The sequence below is a fragment of the Geotrypetes seraphini genome, chromosome 3 (genome assembly GCF_902459505.1).
Source record: "Geotrypetes seraphini chromosome 3, aGeoSer1.1, whole genome shotgun sequence".
NCBI classification, from domain to species: Eukaryota; Metazoa; Chordata; class Amphibia; order Gymnophiona; family Dermophiidae; genus Geotrypetes; species Geotrypetes seraphini.
In genome coordinates, this window is record NC_047086.1 from 215,623,241 (window position 1) to 215,650,668 (window position 27,428).

Sequence of the window (27,428 nt, forward strand, 5' to 3'; positions counted from 1 at the left end):
GTCAGCTCCAAAGGTCATTTCGGCGACCTTGACCACGATCTGCTTCCTGCAGATCCTAGGCTTCGAGATCAATTTTCCCAAATCTCATCTGCAGCCTACCCAGTCAATTCCCTTCATCGGGGCGGTACTGGACACCATCCAGTTTCGAGCATTCCTTCCTCCTCAGCGCATGGATGCCCTTCTTTGTCTCTGCCAGTCTGTATCTTCTCGCCAGTCCATCTCAGCGAGACACATGATGGTCCTCCTGGGCCACATGGCCTCTACAGTTCATGTGACGCCCTTTGCCAGGCTCCATCTCAGAATTCCTCAGTGGACCCTAGCTTCTCAATGGACTCAAGTGTCAGACCCGTTGACTCGACACATCATAGTCACTCCTGCTCTTCGGCAGTCTCTACTTTGGTGGATGACCTCTTCAAATCTATCCAGAGGTTTGCTGTTTCACACTCCTCCTCATCAGAAGGTTCTCACTACCGATTCCTCGACCTATGCCTGGGTGGCTCATCTGGATGGGCTTCGCACTCAGGGATTCTGGACCTGTGCGGACCGACTCCATCAAATCAATCTTCTGGAGCTCAGAGCCATCTTCAATGCTCTTCAAGCTTTTCAACATCTGCTTCACGACATGGTGGTCCTCATTCGCACCGACAATCAGGTCGCCATGTATTATGTCAACAAGCAAGGGGGCACGGGCTCGGCCTCCCTCTGCCAGGAAGCTCTCAGAGTCTGGGATTGGGCGGTTCGCCACAACACCTTCCTCAAAGCTGTCTACATTCAGGGGAAGGACAATGTCTTGGCGGACAAACTGAGTCGTCTTCTCCAGCCTCACGAATGGACACTCCACTCCAAGCCCCTTCATCAGATCTTTGCTCAGTGGGGAACGCCTCAGATAGACCTCTTTGCGGCTCCCCACAATTTCAAGCTGCCTCAGTTTTGCTCCAGGATCTACGCTCCTCATCGCCTCGAGGCAGATGCTTTTCTGCTGGATTGGGGGAATCGCTTTCTGTATGCGTTTCCGCCATTCCCTCTCATTCAAAAGACTCTGGTCAAGCTGAAGTCCGACCATGCCACCATGATTCTGATAGCTCCTCGGTGGCCCAGGCAACCTTGGTTCTCCCTTCTACTTCAACTCAGCAGCAGGGAACCTTACCTACTTCCAGTGTTTCCTTCACTGCTTACTCAGCATCAGGGGTCTCTGCTTCATCCCAACCTGCAGTCTCTCCACCTGACAGCTTGTTTCCTCTCAACGTAACTCCGCACCAGTTTCCCAGGCGGTGAGGGATGTCTTGGAGGCTTCCAGGAAGCCTGCTACTCGTCAATGCTACTCCCAAAAATGGACTAGATTTTCTTCATGGTGTATTTCCAATTCTAAGGAGCCTCAGCGAGCCTCCCTATCCTCTGTTTTGGACTATCTTTTACATCTGTCTCAGTCTGGTCTCAAGTCGACATCTATACGAGTCCACCTGAGTGCTATTGCGGCTTTCCATCAGCCTCTACAAGGGAAACCTCTCTCTTCTCGTCCTGTGGTTTTCAGATTTATGAAAGGACTTTTTCATGTCAATCCTCCTCTCAAACCGCCTCCAGTGGTTTGGGATCTAAATGTTGTCCTTTCTCAGCTTATGAAACCTCCTTTTGAGCCTCTGAGCAAGGCTCCACTAAAGTTTCTCACTTGGAAAGTGGTTTTTCTGGTGGCCCTCACATCTGCTCGCAGGGTCAGTGAGCTTCAGGCCTTGGTGGCGGACCCACCTTTCACAGTATTCCATCATGACAAGGTGGTCCTCCGCACTCTCCCGAAATTCCTGCCTAAAGTGGTCTCTGAATTTCACCTCAACCAATCCATTGTGCTTCCAGTGTTCTTTCCAAAGCCTCATTCTCATCCTGGAGAATCAGCTCTTCACACTCTGGACTGTAAACGTGCTTTGGCTTTCTACTTGGATCGCACCAAACCACACAGAACTGCTCCTCAACTTTTCGTCTCCTTTGATCCAAACAAGTTGGGACGACCTGTATCGAAGCGCACCATCTCCAACTGGATGGCGGCTTGTATCTCTTTCTGCTATGCGCAGGCTGGATTACCCCTTCCCTGTAAGGTCACAGCCCATAAGGTCAGAGCAATGGCAGCCTCTGTAGCCTTCCTCAGATCGACACCGATTTAGGAGATTTGTAGGGCTGCCACTTGGTCCTCAGTTCATACGTTCACCTCTCATTATTGTCTGGATACTTTCTCCAGACGGGATGGGCAGTTTGGCCAAACTGTGTTACAAAATTTGTTCTCCTAAGTTGCCAACTCTCCCTCCATCCCATTGAGGTTAGCTTGGAGGTCACCCACTAGTGAGAATACCTGCCTGCTTGTCCTGGGATAAAGCAATATTACTTACCGTAACAGTTGTTATCCAGTGACAGCAGGCAGCTATTCTCACGTCCCACCCACCTCCCCTGGGTTGGCTTCTCTGCTAGCTACCTGAACTGAGGAGACACGCCCGGAGCATCGGGCGGGAAGGCACTGGCACATTCGCGGTGCGGGCATCTCGAAACTTCTGAGTTTCTTCAAGCAAGACATGCTTGCAAGATGTCCGTATCGGGGCTCTGTCGGATGACATCACCCACTAGTGAAAATAGCTGCCTGCTGTCCCTGGATAACAACTGTTACGGTAAGTAACATTGCTTTCCTGCGCTAACCAGTTAGTGCATTTGTATTGCTACATGCTAATTGGGTAGCACATCCCTCTGACGTACGGAATCGCATCAGAGGGATGTGCTACCGAGATGAAGAGCGGCCTGCGAGGTTTGCTACAGCCGACCGGCGATCCTCAGCAGGCTGCTTTGAAGAGGAACAGCAGCAGTTGATGAGTGAGAGTGGGAGGGGGGAGTTGCCGGTGTGTTCTCCTTGCCTCTGTGTTTGGAAATCGAATTCAGCACGGAGGCAGATACCACGGTGGCAGGGATCACAAAACCCTAAGGGCACATGTGTGCTTAGGGTTTTATTATAGAGGATGATCCTGTGACAGAAAATCTGTACCAGCAAATAGAAAATAAAAGTTAAGTTTTATGGCTAGCAATATGACCCATGTCTGTCTTGTCATTTGTATAGATCAAAGTCAAACAAAAGTGGTATCCCTCAAGGAAGGTGTATCAGTCACAAATGATAAACCTCAGTTCTTCTGTCATAAGAATACAGTGACTCCCAAATGGCATCATAGCTGGACTAAGATACAAGTAAGTATTTGCATTATTTCTACTGCTTGTTTCTTTAACACTGCTGGACATACAGGCCCTGATATTCATGGGCACTTATCTGGGTAACAGTGGCTTATCCCAGGACAAGCAGGCAGCATATTCCCACATATGGGTGACGTCACCGACGGAGCCCCGCAGCGGACAGCCTCGAAAGCAAACTTGCTTGAAGATCTCGAACTTTCGAGTACTGCACCGCGCCTGCGCGCGTGCCTTCCCGCCCGAACTAGGGGGCGCATCTCCTGAGAGGATCCTCAGTTCGTTTATTTCCGCGGAGACAAGAAGACACGTTTTCTTTCTCTGCAGCATTGCCTTCTCTTCACCGCGGCTGTTTCTTTTAATTTAAGTCGGTCGCTGTGTTCATTTTATCTTTTATCTTTTATTTTTCGTGTTTAAAAAAAAAAAAAAAAAAAAAAAAGTATATTCTTTTTTCCTTTTCAGTTCGGCCGTCGAGCTTTGGGCCTAGGCCTAGGCTCCTTCGTTCGACACGGACTTTATTTTTTCCATGTCCCGGCCTCTTACCGGGTTTAAACGTTGTCGACAGTGTAATCGGGTGATTTCGGTCACCGATCCCCACTGCCGTTGTTTACAGTGCCTGGGTTCCTCTCATTCCCCAGAAGATTGTCATCGCTGCTTTACCCTCACTCCACGAGCTTTTCGGCGGCGTTGTGCTCAATTTTTTCAACTTTTCGGTATGGAGCAATCCTCGGAGCCGGCCTCGACCGTGGCGGCTGCACCGGTCTCGAAGGCCTCGACTCCGACGACCTCGACACCTGTGGTCTCGAAGGCCTCGACCCAGACTCCGGCTGGAGTTTCGGTCTCGAAGGCCTCGACCTCTTCTACTTCGGTTGCCTCGAAGACGACGTCTTCCACGAAGCCTTCTACGGGGGGTAAGTCTCCGAGTTCCCTTTCAGGTGCCGTATCCAAGAAGCCACCAGAGTCCTCGGCGCGACCACTTTCAAAGCGTACCTCCAAGATAAGGGAATACTCACCTTCGAGGTCGCCCTCTTCGGAGCGTACTGCTGCACATACGAGGTCAGAACCTTCTGTCTCGGTGCCGATGCTGGAGGACATGTTAAAATCTATCCTCACCACTCAAATTAATTCTTTGGTGGCTCAACTGGTCCCGTCCTCGACCTTGCCTCGGGTTGACCAGCCTGTTACTCAACCGGAGCTTCCAGTCTCCCGAAGCCGATCCCGGACACCGAAAAATATTTCTTCATCGGAGTCGTCTCCGGGCTCACCTCCTCCGAAGCATCGGTCGAAGCATTCCAGACATGGGGCCTCCAAGCTTCGGAGAGAGTCTTCGACGTTGGATACCGAGGCTTCTTTGTCTCGTCCTTCGAAGACGAAGCAGGGTTCTCGACATCGAGCCTCCACTCGAAGCTCTTCTCGATCCAGAACCCCATCGAAGCCAGTCCGTCGAGACAGTTCTCCACACACCTCGACTCATTCTGTACCACGTACACCGGGTACTTCTCCATCCAGGAGTCTGAAGAGGAAACATTCTCTTACTCCACTTCACAGTACAGCTTCTTCTCCTACTGTGCGTATGGAATCGGACATTTCCACATACTCTAGAGAAAATTCTCCATCCTACTCAGTACAACATAAATCTCGCAGTGGCTCTCCTGAAGAATCATCTGACCCAAAATCAGTTTCTTTTGCCAAATTTATTTTTGATATGGGCCAAGCTCTCAAACTAGACCTTCATTCAGACTCTAAATATACTCCTGAGTACTTGGCGGATATGGAGCTTCCCCATCCTCCTAAAGAATCACTCAGATTGCCTATGACTCCTGTTCTCCAGCAGACCTTCACTCGCAATATGGAGACTCCTTATTCTATCACTGCCATCCCATCTAAATTGGAATCTCATAGAAACATAGAAACATAGAAATTGACGGCAGAAAAGGGCTATAGCCCATCGAGTCTGCCCATACCAATGACCCACTCCCTGATTCTTACTCTCTTAGAGATCCCACATGAATATCCCATTTCCTCTTGAAATCTAACACGCTGCTGGCCTCAATCACCCGCTGAGGCAGCTCGTTCCAATGATCGACCACCCTTTCGGTGAAGAAGTACTTCCTAGCATCACCCTGAAATTTCCCTCCCCTGATTTTCAGCGAGTGTCCTCTGGTTACCGAGGGCCCCGTAAGACTGAAGATATCATCTTTCACCACTATACGCCCAGTAATATACTTAAAGGTTTCAATCATGTCTCCTCTCTGTCTTCGCTCCTCCAATGAGTACATCCGCAGTTTTTTTAACCTTTCTTCATACGTGAGATCCCTGAGCCCCAAAACCATCCTGGTAGCCATTCGCTGAACCGACTCAATTCTCAACACATCTTTTCGGTAGTGTGGTCTCCAGAATTGAACACAATACTCGAGATGAGGTCTCACCATGGATCTGTACAGTGGCATTATTACTTCAGGTTTTCTGCTGACAAAACCCCTACGGATACAGCCCATCATTTGTCTTGCCTTGGATGAAGCCTTCTCTACCTGATTGGCAGCCTTCATATCGTCGCTAATGATCACTCCTAAATCACGTTCCATCGTGGTCCTGGACAAGGTTTCACCATTTAGTGTGTAAGTTCTGTGTGGATTTTTTTTGCCTAGATGCATTATTTTACATTTTTTAGCATTGAAGCCTAGCTGCCAAGTTGATGACCACTGCTCGAGCTGTCTTAGGTCCTGCGTCATAAAGTCAGGCACACTGCTTTTGCCAACTATGTTGCATAGTTTGGCATCGTCGGCAAACAGTGATACTTTTCCTCTAAGTCCTTGGGTCAAATCTCCTATGAATAAATTGAATAGAATCGGCCCTAAGACGGAGCCCTGAGGTACTCCACTCATCACTGCTGACATTTTGGAGGGGGTACCGTTTACCATCACCCTTTGAAGCCTACCATCTAGCCAATCCTTTACCCATGTAGTGAATGTATCCCCTAATCCCATTGATTTTAGTTTGTTCAACAGCCTGCGGTGTGGGACGCTATCAAAAGCTTTGCTGAAGTCCAAATATATCACGTCAAGGGACTCACCGGCATCCAGATGATTGGTCACCCAATCAAAGAAGTCAATCAGATTAGATTGGCAGGACCTTCCCCTGGTAAATCCGTGTTGATGTGGATCTCGTTACAGAACGGTTCCATCTAAAGGATATGAAAAGTCTCAACTTTCTCATCAATCTCTAGTGGTAGAATCATCATTGAAGAAAGCACATCCCTCCAAAATTTATGCTTCAGTTCCTCCTGGTAGGGAAGGCCGTACCATGGATAAATTTGGTCGACGTTTATACCAGAATTCTATGATGGCAAATAGAGTTCTGAATTATAATTACATTTTTACGTCCTATTTCAATCATTTTTTAAAGATTTTGTCTTCCTTTTACCCGGATGTCTCCACCAATCGTCTATCAGAATTTAAGAATATCCTTAAGACTCTTTCTCAATTGAGACTATTCATGCTACAAGCTTCCTATGATGCCTTTGAACTCTCGTCTAGAGTCTCGGCATTTGCAGTAGCTATGCGTAGATTAGCATGGTTACGGATAGTGGACATGGATCCTAACCTTCAGGATAGATTGGCTAATCTTCCATGTCAAGGAAATGAATTATTCGATGACTCTATTGAGGCAGCTACAAAGCGTCTTTCAGAACATGAGCGCTCTTTTGCTTCCCTCATCCGTCCAAAACCTAAACCTGCACCAACTAGAGGTTTCAAACAAACTCCACGTCGCTCTCCACAGAAAACAACTCCTGCTTTTTCTAGACCTCCTGCTCGTCGGCCTCCTCCACAACAACGACAACAAAAGTCACAGACCCCTGCTAACACTAAGCCTGCTCAGTCTTTTTGACAATCTCAACTTGAGCATTCAAATTTCTCTGTTTCCAAATTCTCCCCTCCCCATAGGGGGTCGCCTGTCCAATTTTTATCATCAATGGGAGCTCATAACATCAGATCTCTGGGTACTTACCATTATCAGAGAGGGATACTCTCTTCGACTCCTTCAGGTGCCTCCAGATCGCCATCCAAGAGAGTGTCTTTCAAATCAGTCGCATCTTCCTCTTCTTCTTCAAGAAGCTCGGGCTCTTCTTCTCCTGCGAGCTGTAGAGGAAGTTCCTCTCTCCCAAAGGAACTCGGGATTCTACTCCCGTTATTTTCTAGTTCCCAAAAAGACGGGGGATTTGCGACCGATTTTGGATCTCAGAGCTCTCAACAAATTTCTAGTCAAAGAGAAATTTCGAATGCTCACTCTGCCAACTCTATATTCCTTGATGGATCAAGGGGATTGGATGTGCTCCCTCGATCTCAAAGAGGCCTATACTCATATCCCCATTCATCCAGCTTTTCGCAAGTACCTCAGATTCCAAGTAGGAAATCTTCATCTTCAATACAAAGTTCTCCCCTTCGGACTGGCTTCTTCCCCCAGAGTTTTCACAAAATGCCTTGTGGTTGTAGCTGCAGCTCTTCGCAACCAGGGTCTCCAAGTATTTCCATACCTAGACGACTGGCTCATCAAGGCTCCCTCTCTTTCAGAGGTTATTGTAGCGACCCAACAGACTATTCTCTTTCTTCAAAGTCTGGGATTTCACATCAATTTTCCCAAATCTCAACTGATTCCTTCTCAGTCTCTCCAGTTCATAGGAGCAACTCTGGACACTATCAAACTGAGAGCATACCTTCCACAACCACGTCAGGATGCACTCCTTCAAATTTCTCAACAATTCTTCCAACTTTCCACTGTTCCAGCAAGGAAAATGATGGTTCTGCTCGGTCACATGGCCTCTACAGTTCATGTAGTTCCTTTTGCCAGGCTTCATCTTCGCATTCCTCAATGGACACTGGCATCTCAATGGCAACAATCAGTGGATCCACCAACTCGACTAATTTCCATCACTCCTTCATTAAAGAAGTCTCTCCGTTGGTGGATGCTCTCTTTGAATCTTTCAAGAGGTTTCATGTTTTACCCTCTTCCTCATCAGAAGGTCCTCACAACCGACTCGTCAATGTATGCCTGGGGAGCCCATGTGGACGGTCTTTGCACTCAAGGGCTCTGGACCCAAGCAGACCGGAGGTGTCCTATAAATCTGTTGGAACTCAGAGCGATATTCTATGCTCTCAAAGCTTTTCAGCATCTTCTTCACGACATGGTGATTCTAGTACGTACCGACAACCAAGTAGCCATGTATTATGTCAACAAACAGGGAGGGACGGGATCTCACTCCCTCTGTCAAGAGGCTCTGAAATTGTGGCAGTGGGCGATTCTCCACAACATCTTCCTCAGAGCAGTTTACATTCAGGGTCAACACAACTATTTGGCGGACAAATTGAGTCGTCTTCTACAACCTCACGAATGGACACTCAATTCTCCTACTCTTCGCCAAATTTTTGCTCGTTGGGGGACTCCACAGATAGATCTGTTTGCGTCACCTCTCAACTTCAAACTGCCTCAGTTTTGCTCCCGCATCTATACTCCTCAACGTCTCGAAGCGGATGCGTTTCTACTGGACTGGAGGAATCAGTTCCTTTATGCTTTTCCTCCGTTTCCTCTGATTCTCAAGACTCTAGTCAAGTTGAAATCAGACCGGGCCACCATGATTCTGATAGCTCCTCGGTGGCCCAGGCAACCTTGGTTCTCCCTTCTACTTCAACTCAGCACCAGGGAGCCTCTACTTCTACCAATATTTCCTTCTCTACTCACGCAGAATCAAGGATCTTTGCTTCATCCCAATCTACAGTCTCTACATTTGACAGCTTGGTACCTTTCTCTGTAACAGACTTTTCTCAATTCTCTCCGTCTGTTCAAGATATTTTACTTGCTTCCAGAAAACCATCCACTAGGCAATGTTATGGTCAAAAGTGGACAAGATTTTCTGCTTGGTGTTCTACACATAATTTACCACCCAGATCCGCTTCATTGACATCAGTTCTGGACTATTTACTTCATTTATCACAATCTGGACTTCAGACTACATCTATCCGAGTCCATCTTAGTGCTATAGCTGCTTTTCATCAGCCTTTGGAGGGCAAATCCCTTTCTGCACATCCTATGATTTCTCGTTTTATGAAAGGACTTCTCAATCTACATCCTCCTCTTAAACCACCTCCTGTGGTTTGGGATCTCAATGTTGTTTTAGCTCAACTTATGAAATCTCCTTTTGAACCACTTGACAAAGCTCATCTCAAGTATCTCACTTGGAAAGCTGTGTTCCTCATTGCTCTCACTTCTGCTCGTCGTGTCAGTGAGTTACAAGCGCTAGTGGCTGATCCACCTTTCACAGTTTTTCACCATGACAAGGTTGTTCTCCGTACTCATCCTAAATTCTTGCCTAAAGTTGTTTCAGAATTTCACATCAATCAGTCTATTGTTCTACCTGTATTTTTTCCAAAGCCTCACTCTCACCCAGGAGAAGCGGCTCTTCATACCTTGGACTGTAAACGTGCTTTGGCTTTCTACCTGCAACGCACTCAGATTCACAGAACGTCTCCTCAACTTTTCATATCCTTTGATCCAAACAGGTTGGGTCGTCCTATATCGAAGCGTACCATCTCCAACTGGATGGCTGCTTGCATTTCTTTTTGTTATGCTCAGGCTGGTCTTCCTCTACAAGGTCGAGTGACGGGCCATAAGGTTAGAGCTATGGCGGCATCTGTAGCTTTCCTCCGATCAACTCCTATTGAGGAAATCTGCAAGGCTGCCACTTGGTCCTCGGTTCATACTTTCACCTCTCATTACTGTCTGGATACTTTATCCAGGAGGGATGGCCATTTTGGCCAATCTGTTTTGCATAATCTTTTTTCGTAAATTGCCAACTTCCCTCCATCCCTTTTTACTTAGCTTGGAGGTCACCCATATGTGGGAATATGCTGCCTGCTTGTCCTGGGATAAAGCACAGTTACTTACCGTAACAGTTGTTATCCAGGGACAGCAGGCAGATATTCCCACAACCCTCCCACCTCCCCTGGTTGGCTTCTTGGCTAGGTATCTGAACTGAGGATCCTCTCAGGAGATGCGCCCCCTAGTTCGGGCGGGAAGGCACGCGCGCAGGCGCGGTGCAGTACTCGAAAGTTCGAGATCTTCAAGCAAGTTTGCTTTCGAGGCTGTCCGCTGCGGGGCTCCGTCGGTGACGTCACCCATATGTGGGAATATCTGCCTGCTGTCCCTGGATAACAACTGTTACGGTAAGTAACTGTGCTTTCTGCCTGGATAAGTGCCATTCCCTAGGGCCATACCCATATTTTCACCAATGTTATCTGGATGATGCTGTCAAAATCTTTACTGACCATTCATGTAGTTCTGGGGTAATTGAGAGTCAGAACTCAGTTATTAAGGTACCACCAATATTCCACACCAGTACATGCTTAACTATCTGGACAAGTTTGGTTCTAGTAGTACCCAGATAACTTCTAGTGGCTACTGTATATTCAATGCATTTAATTTCAATGTATTTAATTCTGCATTATTTAATTTGTCCCTTTTTCCCTACTGTACTTTCCTTTTATGTGCTCTTTCATAGTAAATTGTAGTTCTTCCATTTTATCCCACTGTTCTCATGTCATAAGTAAGTTTGTTTTGTTGGTCTATGTTTAATATTTATTGTTCGTCCCCTATCTATTTTAAATTATAATGTACAACGCTTTGTATCCCTGGAGAAGCGTTTAATCAAAATTCAAATAAACTATGAAACTATGAATGCTAGTATCTACATACCACCTGACACTGAATATCTAGATATACCTGTAAATGCTGTAGTTAGTGTTTTAAAGCAGTAATTTTCGTGCCTCCAGGCAATACACCAGTTATCCCAGGACAAGCAGGCAGCTATTCTTGACTGATGGGTGACGGCACCGACGGAGCCCCGGTACGGACAATTTTAGAGTGATTGCACTCTAAGAACTTAGAAAGTTCTGGTAGACCGCACCGCGCACGCGCGAGTGCCTTCCCGCCCGACATAGGCGCGCGGTCCCCAGTTTCTTAGTTTCCGCGGAGCTAAGAAGACGCGTCTCTCTCAACGGCTGTTGTGAGAGGATTTTTTGTGAACTTCCCGCTCGCGTAAACTTTTTGAGGAATATTATTTCCTTTCCTTTTTTCTTTATTTTCTTTCTTAAAAAAAAAAAAAAAAAAAAAACTTTTTGTTTTTTTGCCTGTTTTTCGGCCTTGCCCCGGCGGGGCCTTTAGCCACCATCGAGGCCTCGGCCTTCGATTTGGCTGAAGCCGTTTTTACATTCATGCCCCCCCAACCCGGCTTCAAAAAGTGCCAGCGGTGTGCACGACCAATTTCACTAACTGATCCTCATAATTGGTGTCTCCAGTGTCTTGGTCCCGACCATCGAGCGTCAACCTGCACCCGCTGTGCAACTTTAAAAAAGAGAACTCTCAAAAATCGAGAGATTCAACAAAAATTATTGTTTGGTGCCGAGATGTCTGATTCTACACCGGCACCGACTTCGGCACCGGCGCAGTCGGCACCCACATCATCGACACCACGCGATACCGCGGCGGTGTCGACTCCAGGTAAGCCGGCTAAGAAGCCTTCCCCGTTGGAGCGTCCTCCGGTCTCGATGGCAGCGAGTCCAATTCTGTCGACCTCGAGGCGCCCACGGAAGCGCTCCGCTCCAATAGAGGTGAGCCCCTCGACATCGGGGTCCTCATCCTCGGAGCGTAGAGCGGCACCGAAGGTACCATTAAAGAAAAAGACGGTACCGGTGCCTTCCCTTGAGGAGCGTATAGCTGCTGTTCTAAAGGAACAACTTAAAGAACAGCTACAGCACCTCCTACCTCCAGCCCTGGCATCGAATTTGCCGGTACCAGTCCGGTCTGAGCCACCGGTACCGATAGTGGACCGTCCTATTTTATCGACGTCCACTCTATCGGTACCGGTACAGTCGGTTTCCTCGGTCTCCATGCCGATTCTGGCGCCGGAGCCGAGAGCTCACCATCAAGCTGTACAAACTTCGGCTCCGGTGCGTACTGTAGCATCTCCCGGTACCGAATCGGGCAGGTCAGGGAAGTCTCTTCACAAGTCCCGGCATTTAGAGCCTTCCACTCCAGAGTCTCGAGACCGGAGTTCTCAGGTTCGAGACCCTGACTTATGGGGTGACTCGGAGGATCCTCTTCTTTCGGAGGGAGAATGCTCTTCTGGTGATGAGGACCCGTCTCTTTTAGAAGCCTCCTCTAAACCAGATGTATCTTCCTTTTCTTCATTTTTGAAGGAAATGTGTAATTCTCTCTCCATTCCTTTGGAGGCTGAGTCAAAGAAATCCAAGGCTTTCCTTGATGCCTTGGACTTTGACCAGCCTCCAAAGGAATACCTTAAACTCCCTCTCCATGATATATTGAGAGAGACGTTTTATAAAAATCTGGAATCTCCTTTAACTATTCCTGGAGCGCCTAAAAAGTTGGATTCCTTGTATAAAGTCATTCCTATTCCTGGGTTTGACAAGCCCCAATTAGCTCATGAGTCCCTTTTGGTTGAGTCCACTTTGAAAAAGTCCAAAGGGGCTAGTGTATATGCCTCAGTCCCTCCTGGCAGAGAGGGCAAATCTATGGACAAGTTTGGTAAAAGGCTATACCAAAATGCTATGTTAGCAAATCGATCAGGAAATTATGCATTCCATTTCTCTTTTTATCTTAAGCACTTAATACAAAATATCACTGCTTTTGAGAAATATCTTCCTGATAGGAAAAAGTCTGCTTTTCACCACACTTGTTCATCTCTTTTACAGCTTCGAAAATTCATGGTAAGATCTATCTATGATACTTTCGAGCTGACCTCCAGAGCCACGGCCATCTCAGTGGCCATGCGAAGGCTAGCCTGGCTTCGTGTTTCAGAACTGGACGTTAATCACCAGGATAGGCTAGCCAATACACCTTGCTTAGGGGATGAGCTGTTTGGAGATTCCATGGACTCCACTACCCAGAAATTATCAGCTCATGAGACCAGATGGGACACGCTTCTTAAAACTAAGAAGCCTCCACCAACTAGGCCCTTTCGTCCACAATCAACCTACCAACGTAGATTTGTGGCTCGCCCTCTGCCTCAAACTGCTCAACAACCTAGGCGTCAGAGGCAACAGCGTCCAACTGCTAGACAACCTCAGCAACAACAGCAGGTAAAATCTACTCCTGCACAAAAGTCTACTCAACCCTTTTGACTTGGTTCTCCAGAACATAGCCAGTCTTCTCCCTCCTACTCAACTTCCACAGCCTATAGGAGGACGTCTTTCTTATTTCATAAGCCGTTGGGAACTTATCACGTCAGATCAGTGGGTTCTGAACATCATCCACCACGGCTATTCTCTCAACTTTCAAACTCTACCTCCTCCAAGTCAACCAAAAGAGTCTGCTTCGCACAATCAGTCTTTCCTTCTTCTCCAGGAGGTTCAATCCCTTCTCCTTTTGAACGCCATAGAGGAGGTTCCTCTAGATCAAAAGGGACAGGGATTCTACTCCCGTTACTTTTTAGTCCCCAAAAAAACAGGAGATCTCAGACCAATTCTAGATCTCCGCGATCTCAACAAATGTTTGGTCAAAGAAAAGTTCAAAATGCTCTCTCTAGCCACTCTTTATCCTCTTCTAAATCAAGGCGACTGGCTATGTTCTCTCGATCTCAAAGAAGCGTACACTCATATACCGGTCAATCTGGCCTCCAGACAATACCTACGCTTCATGATCAATCGTTGTCATTACCAATACAAGGTGCTACCCTTCGGTCTTGCCTCCTCTCCGAGAGTATTCACCAAATGTCTGATTGTGGTGGCTGCCTTCCTGCGATCTCACCACCTTCAGGTCTTTCCTTACCTGGACGATTGGTTGATAAAGGCCAATTCATCTCAGACTGTTCTCCTGGCCACCAACCAAACCATCAGGTTTCTTCAACTTCTGGGGTTCGAGATCAATCTACCCAAATCTCATCTCATCCCCACTCAGAGACTTCAATTCATAGGAGCTGTCTTGGACACAATCCTCATGAGAGCGTTCCTGCCGTCCAATCGTCTTCAAACGCTTCACTCTCTATGTCAACAGGTGCTTCCACAGCGTTCCATCACAGCAAAGCAAATGATGATTCTCTTGGGTCACATGGCCTCCACAGTTCATGTCACGCCTCTTGCACGTCTTCACCTGCGCACTCCTCAATGGACACTAGCTACCCAGTGGTCCCAAGCGACGGATCCTTGCTCACGTCACATATCTGTGACATCATCTCTTCGTCAGTCTCTACAATGGTGGTTGGTATCCTCAAATCTGTCCAGAGGTCTTCTGTTCCATCAACCTCCTCATCAACTAGTCATCACCACCGATGCCTCCCCTTATGCATGGGGAGCTCATTTGAACGAGTTCCAAACTCAAGGTCTTTGGACTGCCCAGGAAAAGAAGCGTCACATCAATTTCCTGGAACTCAGAGCGATGTTTTATGCCCTCAAGGCCTTCCAACATCTTCTTTTTCCTCAAGTTGTCCTGTTGTGCACAGACAATCAAGTTGCGATGTACTACATCAACAAACAGGGTGGGACGGGCTCTCGCCTCTTATGCCAGGAAGCCCAAAAGATCTGGACTTGGGCCGTAAATCACCATCTATTCCTGAAAGCTATTTACATTCAGGGAGAGGAGAATTCCTTAGCGGACAAGCTCAGCAGAGTTCTCCAACCTCACGAATGGACAATAGATCCGGTAACTCTACAATCCATCTTCGCTCAATGGGGCACCCCTCAGATAGACCTCTTTGCAGCTCCGCACAATCATCAGCTGCCCCTATTCTGCTCCAGACTCTACTCACCTCACCGTCTGGCAGCGGATGCTTTTCTCCTCGATTGGTCCAATCTGTTCCTGTACGCTTTCCCTCCTCTGCCTCTCATGTTGAGAACCTTATTCAAGCTCAAGAGGGATCAAGCAACCATGATTCTGATTGCTCCGAGGTGGCCCAGGCAACATTGGTTCTCCCTTCTACTTCAACTCAGTTCCAGGGAACCTTTTCTTCTGCCTCTGTATCCTTCTCTGCTTACTCAGCATCAGGAAACTCTCCTACACCCCAACCTACAGTCTCTGCACCTGACAGCTTGGTATCTCTCGGGCTGACTTCTCATGATACACTCTTGTCTCAGCCTGTTCGTTCAATTCTGGATGCCTCCAGGAAACCGGCCACTCTTCAATGTTACCATCAGAAGTGGACACGGTTTTCTTCATGGTGTTTTCTCCATCATTATGATCCCACTTCCCTTGCAGTGGAGACATTGTTGGATTATCTCCTTTCTTTGTCAGACTCTGGCCTCAAGTCCACTTCAATCAGAGTCCATCTTAGTGCTATAGCAGCTTTTCATGAGCCAATCCATGGAAAACTCCTCTCAGCTCATCCCTTAGTGTCCAGGTTCATGCGGGGTCTTTTTAATGTGAAACCACCTCTTAAAGCCCCTCCTGTGATCTGGGATCTTAATGTAGTTCTTTCCGCTTTAATGAAGCCTCCATTTGAACCCTTGGCTACTGCTTCTTTCAAGTTTCTCACTTGGAAGGTGCTTTTTCTTATTGCTCTTACCTCTGCCAGGAGGGTCAGTGAGCTCCATGCACTAGTGTCGGATCCACCTTTTACAGTCTTTCATCATGACAAGGTGGTTCTGCGTACTCATCCAAAGTTTCTCCCGAAGGTTGTCTCTGAATTCCATCTCAACCAATCCATTGTTCTGCCTGTCTTTTTTCCAAAACCTCACTCTCATTCTGGGGAACAGGCTTTACATACTTTGGACTGTAAGAGGGCTTTGGCTTACTATTTAGACCGTACTAAGCCTCACAGATCATTCCCTCAACTCTTTCTGTCCTTTGATCCAAATAAATTGGGACGTCCTGTTTCTAAACGTACGTTGTCTAATTGGCTGGCAGCGTGCATATCATTCTGTTATGCTCAGACCGGACTGACACTGGAAGGTTCTGTCACAGCCCATAAAGTCCGAGCTATGGCAGCATCTGTAGCTTTCCTCCGATCCACGCCCATTGAGGAAATCTGCAAAGCTGCCACTTGGTCCTCAGTTCATACTTTTACATCTCATTATTGTCTGGACACATTTTCCAGACGGGATGGACACTTCGGCCAATCTGTTTTGCAAAATTTGTTTTCCTAATGGCCAACCTTCCCTCCATCCCTCTTTTATTAGCTTGGAGGTCACCCATCAGTCAAGAATAGCTGCCTGCTTGTCCTGGGATAAAGCACAGTTACTTACCGTAACAGGTGTTACCCAGGGACAGCAGGCAGATATTCTTGCGTCCCTCCCTCCTCCCCGGGTTGGCTTCTTAGCTGGCTTATCATAACTGGGGACCGCGCGCCTATGTCGGGCGGGAAGGCACTCGCGCGTGCGCGGTGCGGCCTACCAGAACTTTCTAAGTTCTTAGAGTGCAATCACTCTAAAATTGTCCGTACCGGGGCTCCGTCGGTGCCGTCACCCATCAGTCAAGAATATCTGCCTGCTGTCCCTGGGTAACACCTGTTACGGTAAGTAACTGTGCTTTCTCAGAAAGGCCTTTGGGCCAGAGATCACGTCAAAATTCCAAACAAAGTTTTTTTTTTTTTTTTTTTTTTTTTTTTGGGGGGGGGGCATGCGCTCGCAATCTCCAAAGAAGCAGTTATGATGCCAGGCCATCAACCAAGCCTCCATGCATTGAGAAGAGTAGGCGGAGATCACCACAGATCACTGGGTACTGGACTTTATAAGGGAGGGGTACAAGCTCAAGTTCTTTTGTCCCCTTGTGGACCTTTTTCTAGACTCCCCGGCGGGGAAGCTGGAAAAAGAGGCAAAACTCAGAGCAACCATGCAAAGATTTCTGGATCTGGAAGCCATAGAGCCTGTAACAGAGAAAGACTTGGGCTCCAACAGATACTCAATATATTTCATAGTGCCTAAGAGGCTGAGAAGACACAAGGTTGATTCTAGATCTCAAAGCAGTGAATACAGCGCAAAGCAGTGAATACAGCTCTCAGGATACCAGGTTTCTGAATGGATCAGTGATTGTGTCTGTGGTGCTGGGGGAATTTCTTACCTCCCTGTGAGGGAATCTGTGGGACCATTGGATGATCAAGGAACAAAAGGGGCGCTCAGGGAGATTAAGTCCATAGCGGAGAGATTGAATGAATTCTTTGCTTCGGTTTTTATGGAAGAAGATTTAGGAGATCTACCTGAACCGGAAATGGTTTTCAAGGGTGATGATGCGGAGGAACTGAAAGAAATCTCGGTGAATCTGGAAGATGTACTAAGACCAAATCAACAAGTTAAAAAGTGATAAATTGCCAGGACTGGATGGTATACATCCCAGGGTACTAAAATAACTCAAACATGAAATTGCTGACTGGCTGTTAGTGAGCTGTAACCTGTGTCACTAAAATCGTCTGTAGTATCTGTAGATTGGAGGGTGGCCAATGTTACACTGATTTTTTAAAAAAGGTTATGGATATATATCAGCTGGCAAAGGAGAACACAAAGTTAAAATATCAGGATGCATGCATACATATAGTGCCTGATTTTGCGAGAGCAACCGTCAACAAAAGAAAGATTTTTTTAAATTGAGACCACAACTGAGAAGCATTGGGGCTAAATACGGGTTAATATATCCGGCAATTATGAAGGTTACCTATGGAAATAGAACATTAAATTTCCAAGAGCCAGAAAAGTTGCAAAAATTTTTACAACAAACTGAGCAACCAATGTAATCATAAATTTTAATTGGTAAAATGGTGATAAGAGAGTTATTTACTTCTGTTCTTTTACTTAAAGTTATCTTAAAATTATTTTAAGTCAACATGGATATGTCAGCCTTGAATGAACGGTTTATTAATTTACTTTTAAACAAAATTTGAATGTTTAACGGCTCATGACATGGGACTTCGAATGGTAGAATGTCAGCTTCTGCAGAGTGCGATTCTGATGAGAAAGAATCAAGACAGGCTTCTATATAAAAGTGTCAGTTTTCACTGTTTATTAATGATATGTCTAAATCGTCTCAGTGTAAGATTTAGTAGTGTAAAGCAATATAAACTATCTGATGTAACAACATAAAATGTCAGTGTGACCTGCATATAAGAACATGATATATCAGGATGGCAAAGCAATGAGAAATTGGCCGGATATCCAGTTAGTAAAAGGAAAGTGCTAGCTGAAGAAATCAAAATGGAAACAATTATTAATGTGACAACGGTAACGGAAAGGATTAGAGTGAAATACTGTGGTTATGTGTTCCTTCTTCGAGCTGGAAGTGCAGCGGGTTTAAACTGTTCTTTCCCGCTCAGTTTTTTCCCATGCTTTCTCATCATCTGAATTGAGTGGGCTTTCACCTGAGAGCCGGGGGGTGGGGAGACACTTCCACATGGTTCATGGTTGTCATGCAGGGAGACCCTACCTCCCTGTTGTTAGTCTGTCACTCTGCACTGTTCCGGTTTTCAGCGGTGCTTCTGGTCATTTCTCCATGACGGATGCCATGGCAGACAGTTCGGGGCTGGTCTGTTCTCGGCTGCTCCCGGGGCCACCAGCAGACCAGCCATGAAGCACTTCACCCTGGTCACCTGAGAGTGAGCTTCCATTTCTGCAGTCTATGGACATATATTTGGATCCGTAATGACATCAACGGTTGGCACGGAAGATTTGAGTGGTATATACCTGTGTGTTCAGCAATGGGGCAATACGAAAGGATTCGGAGTTACTAAGAAAAGCAAAGATTCTCATCTTATTAAGGAGATGCAATACCAGAAGGATTCTTCACTTTTAAAATGCAATAGTAGGAAAGGAAGAGGACGTATTTTGCTCTGTATTGCTCATATTATATGTATGGTTTTATAAGCTAAAATGGTTTAACATGTAGATGTCATTTAGATTTATAATATAAGTTTGTAGATATAAATTTGCTGCTTAGGCAATTAAATAGTGATAATTTTAATAGATCCATTAAAATTGTATTGACATTCGTAAGGAAAATATTAAAAAGATAGTGTTTAATGTTTTTAAAATTGAAATATTACTATGGTATAATAAATTTAAGAATAATCCTGATTACAGTTATGCATGCTTTCCTTAGGGAATTTACTAGTTTAATATTTAAGTTTATATCTATAATATATTTTATTTATTTATTCATATCTACATTTATTCATTGAAATACAAGATATATTGATTGTGTACAAATTTGATTTTAATTATGAGTAATTATTAATATGATGAAAGTATTTATTATAATATTTATAATTATAGAAGATCTTATAGTTTAATGTTATGTAATAAATAGAAGACTGGGTGGGTAATTAAATTTATGATAGAACTCAAAAAGATTAATGAAATTAATATCAATATTTAAGGTGAAGGATATGAGCTTATTTTGAGAATATTGCATAAATTTGTACAAGTTTAGAGGAATAATATGATTAAATAAATGTTACTTAAGTGAATGGGGTTCAAGAAATATAATTTAATATACCTATATACATTATTTGTTATATGTTATGCTGATAGTATATAAGGCTTTTAAGGAAAAACAACAATTTAGTGATTAGCCAAACCTTAGGTAATTTTTGAAAGGGGTTAATTTCTAGATGGATTACAATGATTAATTTATGTGACTTAATTTAAAGCAGTGGTTTTATGATAGTCTGTCGGGGGTTTTCATTACTTGATCTAATATGTTTGTTTCCAAGTTTTCACTTTTAATATTGACTTGGGGAGGTAGGGGGGGAAAAGGTTAGATATGGGAGAGCTAGGAGGGATAAATTTTATGTTCAAAAGTTAAACAATGGGAAAATGGTATATTTTCAGGAAAATCAAAATAAGGTTGAATATTGGATTTGATTCATGTATGTTGAATATAAAAATTATAATGGAGTTTAAAATCTTTTCATTAAATGTTAATGGTCTTAACCATCAAATTAAAAGGAAAAAAATGCTTACCTTTTTGAAATAACAAAATGCTGATGTGTACTATATACAAGAGACACATCTGCTATAGAGTCAAAGAAATTAGAAGGGGGTTGGGTGAAACAGTGGTTTTTTTTTTTTTTTTTGCCCCTGCGGTAGGGAAAAATAAATAAATAAAAAATGTACAGCTAATTTTCAGTTGATTGATTCAGATCCCTTAATAAGGTGGTTACATGTGAATATGAGCATGGGAAATAATACCTTGGCTGCCTGCTGTCCCTGAATAACACCTGTTACGGTAAGTAACTGTGCTATTCCTTTCCTCCATGGCCTTTGATAGGCTGACTTCTGTGAAGGATCATGGTGCACCAGGGGCAGGTTGTTCTAGTTGCACCAGACTGGCTGAGACAACTGTGGTATGCAAAGGGATCAAAGTCTCAGACTTCCTCGTCATCTTCGGCTACTCACACAGGGCCCAATTGCCCTGCAGGATCCAGAAAACTTTGGTCTTTTGGCATGGCTTTGAGGACGTGACACTAGCGCATAAAGGCTATTTGGATACAGTGGTCTCCACCATTATAAGATGCAGGAAGAAGTTGACTAGAGCAGCATATGCGAAGGCCTGTAAGTGCTTCCAAACTTGGTACGCTTGGAGGAGTGAAGACCTGAGCTCAGCATTGATCATGGTGATTCTCGCCTTCCTATAGGAAGGCCTAGAAAAAGGCCTAGTGATTGCATCCCTGAAGGTTCAAAAAAGTGAGGGGAGATAGATGGATGCTGGACCCATAAGTTGGGGGGGGGGAGAGAAAATGACCCAGACCAGAAAGGAGGGTGGGAAGGGTGGAACAGATGCTGCACCTACAAGTGGAGGAGTGGATGATAGGGATAGGGAGAGGAAGAGAGTGAGGTGGGAAGGGAGACAAAACTATTTTTAAGTTCAAACAATTTTTATTGATGCAAACAACAACAAAGACAATGCCAGAGCACCCCAAGAGTGCACAGTACAAACAATGATGCATCATATACAATTGTAGCTACACTTTTATTGGTACAATTAAATCTCTTCCCTTTTGGGCTTACATTACAGATCCAAGTGACTAGTAATAAGATGATCCGGGTAACTCATGTTGATAGTGAGGAGAAGCTTGAAGAGCTGAAGCAGATCACCATCTGGGGCATCTTATCCTCATTTCTTAAGGAGAAGCTGAATGACACGTATATCAATGTGGACTTATACAGCAAAGAAACCTGCCTGAAGGTTGATATAATGGAGCACAATACAACATACAATGTCACCTGCTTTCGAGGTATGTTCTCTTCTGGCTGAGCCTGCAGAGAGATTATTAGCCTGAATGCTTGAGTGTATTTCTTGTGAAAGATGGCTCTGCAGCCTCTGATTCCTGATAATAGGAGTGGGTGAGCTAGAGAGAGGGGGGGGGGGTCAAATATCTAAACAAAAATACCTTGCTTGGGGGATGGAATCTGGAAAGAGAAGTGTATTTTTTTGCATTGGATTGTAAGTTGTGATGTAAGGTAGCCTGTATGATACGTGCTTCTTGCAACTGGATAAGGGAACAGCTCAGAATTTCTTATATAGTCATAGGAAGTGAAGAAGGCTTCTGTAATGGAGAGAGCACTGAGATTGAAGCAGGAGTAGACAGCTGTAGATTGATGCACAAATTAAAAATCTGAGATGGCCTCACTGAGGGCTGCCTACTGCATGCTTATGGAAAACAATTATAGGCAATATCGTATGACATCCTAGCAATGGCTAAAAAAGCCTAGATTTGAAAGTTTGTCTGCTGTACACAAACATCAGTTACAGGTAAGCAGCTTCGCTCTATAAAATATTTGTAGCATTGGCTAATCCATCATAGAGCTGTGAATGTTTTAGTAGTTTTTTAATTTGTAATTAAATATGTGTACATTAGAGAGAGCATCTGCTATGCCATCTCATGCTCTGCTGTGGTCCCCTTAAGAAACTGAAGCATCTTTAATAGTTTGGCTTAATATGTAAAAATTGTGAGTGCTGCTACATAATATGTTAAATAAAAGGAAAAGAGTTTCCAGATATGAACTGTTCCTCCTCCCCCCCCCAAAAAAAAAGCACATTCTTAAACGTTCCTTCTCCATTGATGTCATTCCCCATTAAAAGGAGTTGGTAGAAGTTTTTGTGTCTCCATGTCAGATAATTAATAGCTCCCACACCTTGCCTTTGAAGTCAGCGGGTAGGTGGTAAAAAAAAAAGAGGGTCTCAAAATTTATTCTATTCCACGGGCTGACCAAATATGTAGTACACTGAGCTGAGCTAGCTTTAGCCCCTATCTTTTGCAAGCACAGCTAATGCTTATGAAAGATTAAGTCTGGATTTTGTATATTAAATTCTGATGCTTCTTGAACCACAGTGGGCATTATGCCTCTATTTTTAAATATTTTTTAAAAAATGAACTGCATATGGTATCTTTCTGCTACTAGATTATGGTTAAAATGGTAGTACAGTGTGAAAAATATTGTGTCAGCAGTGTATGCATGGTTAAGAAGACATCTAGATTTGTTAGGTCGTGTTCTGGCATGGTTTTGAGTGCTTTTTCAGATAGAGTTATGCTTTGATTTATATAATATGATTCTGCCAGACTACAAAGGACCTCGTATGTTTAGCATTTCTGGGGAGAATGCTACATATTAGTTTTTTTTCATCAGATAATCTTCTGCTTTCATCACCTAATCCTAGACTCCTGCCTTGCTAACAAGATCTCTTACCCCTCAGTAATAATTTCACTCTCAAAGCTTACACAACTTTTGTAATGCGGCTGCTGAAAAACATATGCTGTAATCAAATTTCTTGTGCAATAGGTATGTCATTCTGGACAAGGGGGAAATTCCCCTGTAGCTGCGAGCCCTGCAGAAGGAAGCCACTCTGGATTTTTTTCTGAATCCCTCCTACTTCATAGAGGGCTTTGCTGTCCCCTACAGTTTTTTCCTTCTTCACATGTAGATAATTATATGGGGACAAATTTTTTTTCCATCCCCGCAGAAACTCAATTTCCCGGTCCCATCCCCATGGGTTTTGTTGCTGTGTCTGTCCCTGCCCCTTTCCTGTAAGCTCTGCCTTAACTGCACAAGCCTCAAACACTTATGATTTTAAAGTGTTTGAGGCTTGTGCAGATGAGGACAGATCTTGCAGGAACGGCTGGCTAGGTAACATCATCAAGCACTTCTCATCCTACCTTAACTTCAGAAAACTAGTCAAAACCAACCTGTTTAACCGATTTGTAACCAAGAACTCTTAAAGCTTTACCCCGGTATTCTACTTGCATATCCCACATTATCCCAGGACAAGCAGGCAGCATATTCTTAACGTATGGGTGACGTCACCGACGGAGCCCCGGTACGGACCTTTTTAACTAGAAAGTTCTAGTTGGCCGCACCGCGCATGCGCGGGTGCCTTCCCGCCCGACGGAGGAGTGCGTGGTCTCCAGTTTCTTCGTTTCCGCGGAGCGAAGAAGACGCATGTGCTTTTCAACGGCCGTTGAAAACTCTCAATTTGCCTTCCCGCTCGCGATTTTTGATCCAATTTTGGTTCTATTTTTGTCTTTCGACTTCATTCTTCAAAAAAAAAAAAAAAAAAAATTTTCTTTTCGTGTCTTTTTCCTTATTTTTGCAGCCGGCCCCGGCGGGGCCTGTTGTAATCATCCAAGCCTCCGGGTTTGATTTCGCGGAGGCCGTGTTTCCTTTCATGCCCCCTCAACCGGGCTTCAAGAAGTGCCAGCGGTGTGCACGCCCGATCTCTTTAACTGACCCACACAACTGGTGCCTTCAGTGTTTGGGTCCAGAGCATCGGGCTGACACCTGCACCCGCTGTGCTACTCTCAAGAAACGCACTCTTAAGAACCGGCAAATACAGCAAAATATTCTTTTCGGTACCGGTTCTACCATGGATCAGGCCCCGACGTCGACGGCACCGCCTAAATCGGCACCGACCACATCGACACCGCCTGATCCTCCTTCGGGGTCGATAGCGCCAGGTAAGCCGGCTAAGAAGCCTTCCACTTCCCTTGAGCGACCTCCAGCTACAGCGGTGACCCCGGTTATTCCGACGTCCTGCCGCTCCCGTAAACGCTCCGCTCCGATCACGGTGAGTGCCTCGTCATCGGCCTCCTCATCGCCGGAGCGTCGAGCAGCACCTATGGTACCGAAGAAATCTAAAGCGGTACCGGTGCCCCCATTGGAGGACCGAATCTCGGCCATCCTCCAGGACAAGCTTCAGGAGCAGCTACAGAAGCAACTCCAACAGCTCCTTCCAACCTTACTGGCACCGCTCCTTCCGGTACCGGTCCAACCCGAGCTTCGCACCGCTCCACCGGTATCCACCCCCTCGGTACCGTTGAACACATCCATGCCGGTCTTATCTGCTCAGCCTGCACTTCAGACTTGCTCGGCAGAGGACCCTTCCCAGGCCCCAGATCGACGCCGGTCGTCTCGGGATCGGGATCGGCACCATTCCTCCAGGGACAGAGATCGACGCCGATCTTCATCCCCCGGCACCGTATCCATGCGATCTGGCAAGTCCCTTTCTAAAACCCGCCATACTGAACCGGCTATCAGGGACCCAGACCTATGGGAACAATCCCCACTCGGTACCGAGGAGGATGCCTCTTCTACAGATGAGGAACCCTCCATGGCTGAAACCACTTCTAAGCCTGAGCAATCCTCCTTCACGAAGTTCCTTCGGGAGATGTCAGCGGCTCTCTCCATCCCCCTTGAGTCCGACTCTAAGAAGTCCCAGGCCTTTTTAGAAGCTTTGGACTTCGACCAACCTCCCAAGGAGTTTCTTAAACTTCCTGTACATGATATCCTCCGGGAAACATTTTATAAAAATTTGGAGACTCCATTGACTGTTCCAGGTGCCCCTAAAAAACTGGACAGCTTATACCGGGTCATCCCTATTCCGGGATTTGACAAACCCCAATTGCCCCATGAGAGCCTCCTTGTAGAGTCCACTCTCAAAAAATCTCAAGGCTCCAGCGTTTATGCATCCACCCCTCCTGGCAGAGAGGGAAAGACAATGGACAAATTTGGAAAGCGCCTGTACCAGAATGCCATGCTGGCTAACAGAGCCAACAATTACACCTTTCATTTTTCATTTTATATGAAACACCTGGTCCAACAACTTTCTGCTCTAGAAAAATATATACCTGAGCGTAAGGTCCCACTCTTCCAACAGCAGATTTCCAACCTCCTTCAGCTCAGAAAGTTTATGGTGCGCTCGATTTACGACTCCTTCGAGCTTACTTCACGAGCCTCCGCACTGGCTGTGGCCATGCGACGCTTAGCCTGGCTGAGGGTGTCTGACCTTGATGTAAACCACCAGGACCGTCTCGCCAACGCGCCCTGTCTTGGTGACGAACTGTTTGGGGAGTCTCTTGATACCACAACCCAAAAACTTTCGGCTCATGAGACCAGATGGGACACCCTCATTAAACCCAAAAAGAAAACTCCACCGGCACGACCATACAGGCCTCAGTCCTCTTATCAACGTCGATTCTCTGCCAGGCCGCTGAATCCTCCTCAGCAGCAATCTCGCCGTCCTCGCCAACAACAGCACACTCAGGCTCGCTCTCAGTCTCACCAGGCGACCAAGCCTCTCCCTCAGACTAAACCTCCTCAGCCCTTTTGACTCCTTTCTCCAGGGCATAGCCAGTCTCCACCCTTCGATGCCTCTTCCTCAACCTATCGGAGGCCGCCTCACCATCTTTCTCCAACGCTGGGAGGCCATCACATCAGACCTGTGGGTTCTCAACATCATCCGCCACGGATACTCACTAAGGTTCCAGACTCTTCCCATAGATCATCCTCCCGTAGAGTCTGCTTCTCACTCCTCCCAAACTCCTCTCCTCCTCAGGGAGGTCCAATCCCTCCTCCTCCTCAATGCCATCGAAGAAGTTCCTCCAGACCAAAGGGGTCAGGGATTTTACTCCCGCTACTTCCTGGTTCCCAAGAAAACGGGAGATCTTCGTCCCATCTTAGACCTCAGGAACCTCAACAAGTGCTTGGTCAAAGAAAAGTTCAGAATGCTCTCCCTGGCCACGCTTTATCCTCTTCTATCTCAACACGACTGGCTATGTTCCCTGGACCTCAAGGAAGCCTACACTCACATCCCAATCCATCAGGCTTCGCGTCGCTACCTCCGATTCCAGATACAAAATCACCACTATCAGTACAAGGTGCTGCCCTTTGGTCTCGCATCATCACCCAGGGTGTTCACCAAGTGCCTGATTGTGGTAGCGGCTTTTCTCAGGTCCCACAACCTACAAGTGTTCCCATACTTGGACGATTGGTTGGTGAAAGCACCTACATCTCCGCTTGTGCTGCAAGCCACTCATCAAACCATCTCTTTCCTCCATCTCTTGGGGTTCGAGATCAATTATCCCAAGTCACATCTGCTTCCTACGCAGCGCCTGCAGTTCATCGGAGCAGTTCTCGATACCAATCAGATGAGGGCGTTCCTTCCTGCCGACCGGCACCGGACGCTACTTCACCTTTGCCGGCAGGTGCTCCTTCATCCATCCATCCCTGCTCGCCAGATGATGGTCCTTCTAGGCCACATGGCCTCAACAGTCCATGTGACTCCTCTGGCACGACTCCACCTCAGGATACCTCAATGGACCCTTGCCAACCAATGGTCACAGACCACGAATCTTCTTTCTCATCCCATCTCTGTGACATCGTCTCTTCAGCAATCTCTTCAATGGTGGTTGAACTCCTCAAATCTCTCCAGGGGACTTCTCTTCCATCCGCCTCCTCATTCCATGGTCATAACCACGGATGCTTCCCCCTATGCATGGGGGGCCCACTTGGGCGATCTCCGCACCCAGGGACTTTGGACCCCTCAGGAGCGTCAACATCACATCAACTTCCTGGAGCTCAGAGCCATGTTTTATGCTCTCAAGGCTTTCCAGCATCTCCTCTACCCTCAGGTTCTTCTCCTGTGCACGGACAACCAAGTCGCCATGTACTACATCAACAAGCAAGGCGGCACCGGATCTCGCCCCCTTTGTCAGGAGGCCCTCCGAATCTGGACCTGGGCCATAGCCCACAATCTGTCCCTCAGGGCTGTCTATATCCAGGGCGAACAGAACTCCCTGGCCGACCAGCTCAGCCGCATCCTGCAACCTCACGAGTGGACCCTGGACCCTCCTACTCTCCACTCCATTTTTGCTCGCTGGGGCACCCCGCAAGTGGACCTATTTGCAGCTCCTCACAACCATCAGCTGCCCCAGTTCTGTTCCAGACTCTTCTCTCCGC

The 27,428-nt window shown here is 46.1% G+C and overlaps 1 protein-coding gene across 2 annotated transcripts in view; it reads left to right on the forward strand.

Annotated features, from left to right (window-relative positions):
- NEMP1 (nuclear envelope integral membrane protein 1) overlaps window positions 1–27,428 on the forward strand; it is a 139,814-nt gene that overhangs the window by 10,160 nt on the left and 102,226 nt on the right. For both annotated transcript variants that reach the window (XM_033938017.1, XM_033938018.1), the window contains exons 2-3: window positions 3,089–3,213; window positions 21,211–21,430. In XM_033938017.1, coding sequence (XP_033793908.1) covers window positions 3,089–3,213; window positions 21,211–21,430 — 345 coding nt within the window. The remainder of the gene's footprint in view (window positions 1–3,088; window positions 3,214–21,210; window positions 21,431–27,428) is intronic.